Genomic DNA, 10,017 nt, shown 5'->3' on the forward strand with positions numbered 1-10,017 from the left:
ATTATACTTATTTTAATAATAGTAATTTTAAAAATAAACTTAAAATAATCTTTAAACATTCTTAAATGATAAAATATTATTAATATTGGGAACAATTTAAGTTGTTAAATTGAGCGTTATACGCAATCATGACCTGCAATAGGTACAAATATTAAAACGGTACAAGACACACGAAAATAATAATATGGGTGGTTCACTTGATATCATTATTTATTATTAATGTGATTAATATTAAGGAATTAATGTTTGTACTGTTATACTTATTAAATTATTATTTTAAAAGTATCTTAAAATATTCTTTGAACATTCTCAAATGATAAAATATTAATAATATAGTGAAGAATTGAAGTTGTTAAATCGAGCGTTATACGCAATCATGACCTGTAACAGATACATAATATTAAAACGGTACAAGACACACGAAAATAATAAAAAGGTGATCGATTGGTTTAAAATGAAAAAAGTTTAAAAAGAACACATATATGCCAAGTCAAGGAACAAAGTATAAAAACTGTACTCCGTACTAATGATCAATAGTAAAACGGGTGGTGGGCAATTCGAATTTTTCATGCAATGTTACGCAATTATCAATGAGCTTCGCGACGGGTTCGATTTTATACGGGAAATGGTGAAGGCGTATTTTTGTCCGGAGCACGGTTAGTAACTCCATGATACGGGGCAAATTGTTGCCGCAGCAGAGAAAGAAACGTTGGCTGTTGTCAAGGATGACTTTCAGCAGCTTGAGAATGTACGACAGGAAATCGGTCTCGTCCGAGATCAGATAGTCGAAGAACAGGTCCGGATTGTACGCCCCGCGTAACGCCAGCTCGAGGAAGCTCCAGAACGGATCGAGCAGCAACCGGGTGACGGGCAACCTTTGCACTATGTCGACAGCAGTGAGCAGACATTCGACGAGAACGTCGTCCCGGTTGTACATCATGTGTACCAGCCACCGGCTGAACGGCATGTCCGCATTGTACATCCGGCACGACTTGACGTATAATTCGATACGCTCTACGGTGTATAAGACCATGGCCACGGCCTTAGTACGTGATTCGCAGTTCCGCACGTACACGCGCATCGACCTCATCGTGAGCAGCAAGACGTCCTGCAAGCCCATGGTCTGGTTGTCGGGCCATGCGAAACGGTCCTTTATGTGGTGCAGGGTGCGTAACAACCGGTTTCTGTGGAACCCGATCAGATAGGTCTGGGCCAGGGCTAACAGGAGCTTGCAGCGTGGCGTAGCGCCAGTGCGGGAGGTCAGCGCGGCGCTGAGGACCCGAATCGTTCTCATCCAGACCAGCGGATGCGTGTCCTCGGCGTGCAACACGGACTCGACCTTGGACAAGCCCGAGGTGTAAGAGTGCACGAGGTGTTCGTCCACCGCCCGCATGATTTTCGGTTCCCTGAGTGCGGCGAACACGGCGTCCCACAGTGCCAGCAGTTCCAACAACGATCTGTCCCTGCAGCAAGTGATTTTGTTGACTATCGATTTCCAATACTTCTGCAAGTGATGCAGCATTATCGATTTGGTGTATGGGGCGAGCTGGTCGTGGTCATGCGTCCGGAGCATCATCGTTAGGGTCTGCAACGTTGCTATACGAGCGTTTCGATAGGCTTCGTTCAAAATCATCTGGGCTATATTGTAGTACAAGCGTGCGGGAGTCTCGTCGTGGTCATAAGTGAAATGCAGCAAGATCTCGTTTATTGTGCACATCGCTTTGTATCTTAAGTAATCGTTCTTGGCCGACAATATGGCCAAGATTTTCTGCCTCCACTTGATGTTGCTGATCAGTGCATTACACGCGTTGGTCATCTCCGGACACCGGCTATTTATGACTTGGAGACGATTTTTGGACAGCATCATGCGCACCGTGCTGAGATACTCCGCGACGACGTTCACGTTCTGCGATTCCGGCGGCATAGTACGACCGTACCGCCTGAACATTTCCTTCACGCTCACGGGCGATGCTCCCCAGCATTCGCATGTAATGATCAGGTGCGCTTTGATCGTTTCTTGCAACGCCTCTAATTCAGCAATTTCTTTTTGTAACTCGGCCGACTCGATCGGTGCTCCTTCTGGGTACGTGGGCGGATCCAAATTTCTACGCATTGCCCTTATACGTGGTGTATTTCTCATAATCATCGGCGCTTGCATTGACTCTGCTCTGGTTCCTTCTCCCATAAACAACGGCGGTTTGACCGTTTCTTGTATCACCTCTGTACTGGTTCCTTCTCCTATAAACATGGGAGATTCGATCGTTTCTTGCTCCACTTTTACACGGGTTCTTTCTTTCGTCGACAACGGTGATTTGATCGTTTCTCGAATACCATCTCCACTATCTCCGTCTTCCACAAACAAGGATAATTTGATTGCTTTTTGCACTGCCGCTGTATTTAATCGCTCGTCGCCGTGGTCAACGCAGTCGTCGTCGTCGCCGTGACCACCACCGCCGCCGCCGAGGTCAACGCTGTCGTCGTCGCCGCCGTGACCACCACCTCCGTCGCCGTGGTCAACGCAGTCATCGTCGTTTCCGTGGCCACCGTCGCCGCCGAGGTCAACGCAGTCGTCGTCGTCGCCGTGGCCACCGCCGCCACTGCGGTCAACGCAGTCGTCGTCGTCGCCATGGCCACCGTCGTCGATCTCATCAAAAAAGTCATCGGCGAATTCCACATCTCCATCTACGTCATAGAATGGGGGGGGGTCCAGCGAAAATCTGCAATAGAATAAAAAAAAACCAATGCGTATTGATAGTTGATACACACTTCAGTAACTTACAAACACATAATACACTTAAGTCCATTTGTGAATTCGAATAGAACATCACCAGGAAAAAAAAACCCCGAAAATGCTAGAACCAGAACTTATTTAAATCCATATTATCCCATTCTCCGAAACTTCAGAATTAATTATCATTCGACTTATAATGAATTAATATTACAAGATTTGCAAGTCATTAAAATAATATTAATCCTATATATACTTCTAACAAAATACAATTTCATATAATATTGGTCATTAAAATTTACTAATTTAAATTAAAAAATAAATTATTTTAATTACATTTATTTTTGAGTTAAATGCTTATAAAGTACTTATTGTGATTAATAATTATGTTAATGAGATATTTAGAATTTTATTTTAATGTAAATAGATAACATTAAAACTACTAATGAATCAGATGTACTAATATGCAAAATAATGATAAAAAAAAATTAAAATTAATTATAACGATAATAAATATTCTAATTTTCAAAACATCAATATTAGCTGCACATTAAAAACTATTAGGGTGGGTCATTACAGGTATTGATTATCTTGTACTCTGATACTACCAATACTATTAAATGAGAAATTCAAATAGTTATTCAATAAATTAAAAAAATTACGAAATAATAATTTTTCTTTTTTTAAATTTAAATAAATATTAACTACTAATATTTAAAAAGTGTATACTATTGAATTTATAATATAGTATTTTCAACCTCATTTTTTTTGTGTAATTACCCTAACTGTTATTATTATTATTATACTTCAACTAAACATTAAATGCTGACTTCATACATTCTAATAAACTAATATTTTATAACAATACATATTTTATACTTAGTTGATCATTTTCAGTGTCCAGAATAGTGTTTTATTTATTTGATATTACCATTGATTATGAACTCAATTGTTGGTTACTATCTTAAACCTATGTTCTTATTGGAATAGTAAATATATTGTAATAAGAATAAAATAAAATTTTAAAATTAATTTGAATGCATAGAGTTTTTAGTATTAAAAAAAAAAAACATAAAATGTAGGCATTGTTTAACTTGTATAATATAGCATTAGTATCTTATATCTAGATAGGGAAATAAATTTATCTAATATTGAATAACTAAATAATTAATACAATGTTGCCCATACCTGATTTATATATAGTCTTCTTATTTTATACTAATTTAAGTTTGACAGACTCAATCAATCACTATATTTTTAAAGTAATAGTAAAACAGGGGTACATAATAATACTGGGAACATAAATTGTCTATATAAATAAAATCACAGTGACTAATTTATATATATAAAAAAAAAATTATTTTGGAATAACATATTTTGATTATATTTTGAGCTAATTTAAAGGAATAGTTTAAAATTTTAATTAATTTGAATATTTTTTATAGTAATTTTAATATGAGATAAATAGATAATACTAAAGAAAACATAATAAATGTAACATTAAAAAGGTAGAGGTTAATTTTGAGTTAAAGATAGCCTAATTTTTTTCTTTTGCGTAGATATGAACGTGTTTAAAATACTATGTAAGCTACTTGATAAAAACATTATTAAAATAAATAATTCAGTTTGAATGACAATAATATGACCAATAAACTATAACATTCATACAAACATGTTTTGATTAATGTTCCTTTACATCAGTGCTTAGGACTATTAATATTGCAATGAGTGTTTTAATAAAAAAAATAATAACAAACTATTTGTATTAAGTCAAGTTAATTATATTCTGTAAGCAAATTTTAAATGTTAATAAAAATAAATGTTGAAATAATGATATTTAGAAGTAAAAATACAATTAAATGTATCATGAACCTAAATATTAATTTCAACATACTTAAATTCTAAAAAATAAGACTATCATATAAATTATATTTTAAGTATCTATAAAATAATTATTTAAACTTATAAGTTATGAATTATGAATTCATAGATCGTATAAAAATAATTATCTTAAGACACAAAACTGAATATTTTACTAGAAGAAATGTGATAAAAGTACGAAAATTACTGTTGTAACTAGCACATTTAACTAGTTATATTTATATAAGAAAAACTGATAGATCTAAGATTAACAACTTTTAATGCTTAGAATTATATATGATAAAATTATAACCAAATAGCAGGCTTATTGTAATAAAATATTATCATATGTTTAATATGTTAAATTTGTTATAAAATATAAGATATTTCAAAATATTATAAAACTAATTATCATAATTTATAATTCACATAATTTTTTAGCACACAAATACAACAAATAACATATATTTTTTTTTGTAACTAAATATATCAAATAGTTTAATAGAATAATAATGTATTGCTTGTATTTATACCCTGCTAAAGTTATTTAGAATTTTATAATATTTAAGCAAAATAAAAAAAATATTTTGAAACATCTTATAAATTAAAATTAGACTATAAAATTGTAAAAAATTAATTTTCAAGTGTACATACAAAATTTCTTATATGTAGATACACAAACATATGTTTAATCGAGATTACTATTTTAATAAAAAAACATTAATAATTTTGAATATATATGAATAAGTATGAAATACATTTGTCAAGAAATCCCATCGAACCAAAAGAATAGGTCATGTTAAATACTCTGAATCATAAAAATGAAACACTTTCTTTCACAGTTCTTAATGGATTTCTTCTTGACAGTTAGTATTTTAAGACATCATATATCGGTAACTTGATTAATGTATGTATGTATCTTGTGAATTGATAGATTAACTAAAATATCTGTAATTAAAAAAAAAAAATGATAATAAAAATGTATTAATTATTAAATGAATTAAAAATATTAAGATCTTAAAATGTATATAATATTTAATTTAATCTGTTAACTATAATACTGATCTATGAATAATTTTAAGTGACAAAATTTATTAAGTTATTATTTTGTTCAATAGTGTTCATTTAGTGTTAAAAAATTAAAAAATAATAATCTTTATTTTATTAAATGAAAACATATAGTCAAATTATATTATCATTCAAATTTCATTCTAAGCCTTTATAAATATATTTCTCAATTGTAATTTTATTCAAGTAATATTTACTATAGCAATAAAACACAACAAATAGTTTTATTTTTAAATAATAGCAACAGTTTTTTAAAATAAAATAAAGGTTATGAAAATAAAAATTAATAAGTATTTTTATACTATGTTGGAACCTTTTCCATATTTAATCTTGATCTTAAAAATGTATCTTACTATGTATAAAATAAAGGCATTCTAATAATATATCCTCAGAGATACAACTTATAATTCGAAAACGGTTTGATAAAATTTTTTTTTTTCAAAATTGGACTTAAGGACTCTAATGTAGTTAGAAAAATGTAAGTTATTCAACTTTTTTTATTCAAATTTTAATAAATTTGAATCATATAGTGTTAATTTAAAGGTTAATAGATTATTTCAATATATTAGTTTAGTTGTATAATAAGCATGATATACGAGCATCAAATGCTTTGCATAGGAAGATTAAAGGGTAAAAAGGAAAAAAAAAGAAAATATTTTTTTTACTATAGCTTTTTACATTAACAGCATAAAAATATTATCAGTAAAATATATATACATTATTGTTGCAACTCGTATAATTACAAGTAAAGCACCTAATATTAAACAAAAGATAGTTACAGTGCTTTAGCTTTAACTTAGGTATAAATTTGGGTTATCATAAGGGTGGGGGGGGAGGGAAAAGCTAACAATTTAAATAAAGCCCAAACCACTTCTATCTTTATTTTACAATAATCACTAATAATTTATAAAAATACATCAAAATTAATTACGAGTATTTTACAAAAACATACAAATTTTAATTTAATTTAACATTTTATTTATAGTTACTTAGCATACTTATATTCATCTGAAAATTGCTTAAAAATTACCTGTATAGAACTATTTTTTTCACCCAATTGAATCTATTCTATAAAATGGATTAGTAATTATGTTTTTAATTGGTGCATATCAGAAAAGCTTCTCTTACACATGGAGAAACTAAAAGGTAATGTTAGAGCTATTTTATATAAAATAAACATTTTCTTGAAAAATAAAATTTAATGTAAGTTATAATCTAATAAATAATGATTTTTTCGATTAGCAATAATAATAAACGCATGGATAAAATTAACGTGAAGCTAAGATACTTCGCAAGTAACGCATCAATAACTTATTATTGTCATAGTTATACAATAAATAAATATTAACCTAATGGCTAGTTCTATAATTTCATATTACAATAAAAAATTATTTATACATGAACGTTAATTAAATTACAGAATAGATTATTAAATTTTAATTTAATCATTTTGTATTTAAATTTCCATATATCGATATTTATCCTGCTTGGTAATAATTATGATGTAATACATTTCATATTTTGTCATTACCATTACTAGTAACTTTACATACCAGATAACTATTTTTACCCAAATTATGATGACTTATAATTATTTCAAATATAAGTATTCTGTTAATTAACTACCTATCTTTTTAAGTTTGTGCTAAATTATTTCAATAATTATTATATAGTCCTGCACAGTAATCATTAAACCAATGATACTATATATATATATATATATAGATTTTTTAATTAATTAATGTACTTTTATAATTCAGAAAATATATTTATAATTTTAATATTAGTAATCAATTCTACATTTAATTTAATTATATTTTTACTATAATTATTTGTTTATTATAAATATTTTTATCAATCATAATTTAAATTGACATTATTATAATTTTTATCATACAGACAAAATAATGTACATGTTTTTACATTAGATAACTTATTTTAAGATAAATACAATAAATACTAATGAGATACTCTCAATACCAAAATCCATATATAATTATAGATACTAATAGATTATTAATACTTACATTTGTATGTATCTTATAAATTAAATGTGATATTTAATCAACACTTTCAAACATATATAAATCATACAAACAAACCTCTTAGGTGTCAGAGATTATAAATAAAGTTTGAAGTAATTTCTTCTACATAGCTAACCTCACCTAATCTTTCGAATATAAAAAGATAAAAGATTAGTAATGACAAGAGTAAAATATTCAGTCTGTTTTCTAATTATTTTTAAATTTAACATTCATATTTTTTTTTTCTGAGAAGAAATATTTGTATTAAAATAAATAAAAGAATAATTGTATAAAAATATAAATCTTAAAATGTATTTATGTTTTTTTCCATCAATGAAATAATTTATAATGTTAAGTTATGTTATTTGCTGGTTAATGATCAATATTTTATCAATTCCACTTTGTTAAAACATAAACTAAAGATGAGCAATTCATAATACTAAGTAAGTTAACTATATGAAATATTTAATATTAGTAATTAAATTATTAATTTTTTCATCAACCAAATTAAAAATAATATTGAAATAACTTAAGTAGTAAATTAAGTATCCATCAACATTGAATTAAAAAAATTGAAAAGTGAAATATAAAAATTAAAGATTTTCTAAAATCATCGTTACATTTTCATAAAGCCAAACATTATTTAATTAACAATATAAAAATAAATACATTAAGTTAGTGTCTTTTAACAACATTGTTTTTCCAATTTTAAATATTTTTATTTAAACAGGATTTGAATAAAACTTACACTTCTTCTTCACTTTCATCATCATCGTCTGTAATTCGCCTTTTCTTATTTACAGGTGAATCTGGTCTATTCATTTCGTTAGCTTCTTCAGTAATTTCAGGAATGTCTTTCAAAAGGTCTTTAAGAAAATCAAGCCGATCATCTGAATTAATGCATTGTTTTCTAAAAAAAAAAAAAAAACCATAACTTAGTGAAACATTAAATTAAACATAAAAAAATTAAATATACAATAATAAATTCTTACAAATGTGTAAGAGTTAGAGTTCTTGCGTTTTTTTGTATTGTAATACCACCAGCTTTGACCAAAAGCGACGAAACAAAAAGTTCCAATGCTCTAGGTAAACTTATCATTAAGGAATTCTATTACTTGATTGATAAATAATGTATAATTTTCTAAATACAAATCATATTATGTCATCATTTTTATTATTTATCAATTTATTGAATAAATAAGAAATTTAATATTTTTAAATATTTTTTTTTCATATTTATATGTAAATATGTAGGTGAACCCAATCATAATAGTGAACATTGTATGATTATATTGCAGCATAAATATATTAGTGAAGGAGAAAAAAAAACTATATTATGATAATTTTGAAATATAAAATCTTTTCCAAACTTTTAACATTTTCAAAAGCTTGTTTGAAAGTATAACTGTTTATATTCTTTTAAAATAAAATGAAGAGATCCCCTTAAGTTTATAATAAAAACTCATTTCTTGTATGTAAAAAAAAAAAAAAAATCACCTAAATGAATGATGGGATTTGTAAATCCTGACAGTAAAATTCCTACATGACTCTTAAGTCCCAGATCAAAAAAGGATGAAGGATTTATTTTTTGCGTTTTCAAAACATTTTCTTTCTTATAATAGGAAAACATAAGGAACTGGAAAAAAAAATATATATATACATTTTTTGATTTTTTCTAGGTTTGGTTTTTTAGGTTTTTTCTACAAAGGGTTCATGAATTACTTTATAATACAATTAATTTTTTTATTCCCCATGAGACTGATGTATAAAAGTTTCATTGAATTTATAAATATTATTTTTCAAAGTTAACATTATTATAATTAAACACTTAATTATTATTTAATATTATTAAATAGGTACTACAATATTAATTTATATTACAAATAGATATTTAACCACAATTTAAAAATTAAAAAATTAAATTAAAAACATTTACTTTGATTTTTTTTAAAAAAAAACTTTACTGTGATAAATTACAGTTATTAAAATTGACACTTCTAAAAATATAAAGAAAAAGGATATAAATCATAACTGGAACAGGTAATGCAACTTTACCAATATCATCATCAATTCTCATGATTTTTTTTATCCTTCCCTAAAAAAATAAATATATTCTTAAGTGAGGAAACAACACCAACATTAGTAATAAATAATCCAGGGAAAGTGGTTAAATATTTGAATGATTATTAAATATCATTGGTAATAAGAGCTATGAAGTTCGAAAACTAAAATATACATTCTATCAGAAACAGATTAAATTCTTTGGACAGTTGGTGATAAAATAAAATAATATAATTTAATTTCATAATTCATACTATTGAGAAAACGTGAAGAATA

General features: G+C 27.5%; 1 protein-coding gene across 1 annotated transcript; it reads right to left on the bottom strand.

The window, feature by feature from the left end:
• Positions 1 to 51: 51 nt before the first annotated feature.
• LOC112689684 lies at positions 52 to 9,769 on the bottom strand. The gene is made up of 4 exons (XM_025563519.1): positions 9,703 to 9,769; positions 8,673 to 8,766; positions 8,429 to 8,590; positions 52 to 2,717 (listed from the first exon to the last, which is right to left on the bottom strand). The coding sequence occupies exons 1-4, from the start codon at positions 9,755 to 9,757 to the stop codon at positions 524 to 526; spliced, it is 2,505 nt and encodes an 834-aa protein (XP_025419304.1). The 5' UTR covers positions 9,758 to 9,769; the 3' UTR covers positions 52 to 523.
• Positions 9,770 to 10,017: the final 248 nt, after the last annotated feature.

Source organism: Sipha flava, unplaced genomic scaffold (assembly GCF_003268045.1).
Source record: "Sipha flava isolate LNK unplaced genomic scaffold, YSA_version1 46391_pilon_pilon, whole genome shotgun sequence".
NCBI classification, from domain to species: domain Eukaryota; kingdom Metazoa; phylum Arthropoda; class Insecta; order Hemiptera; family Aphididae; genus Sipha; species Sipha flava.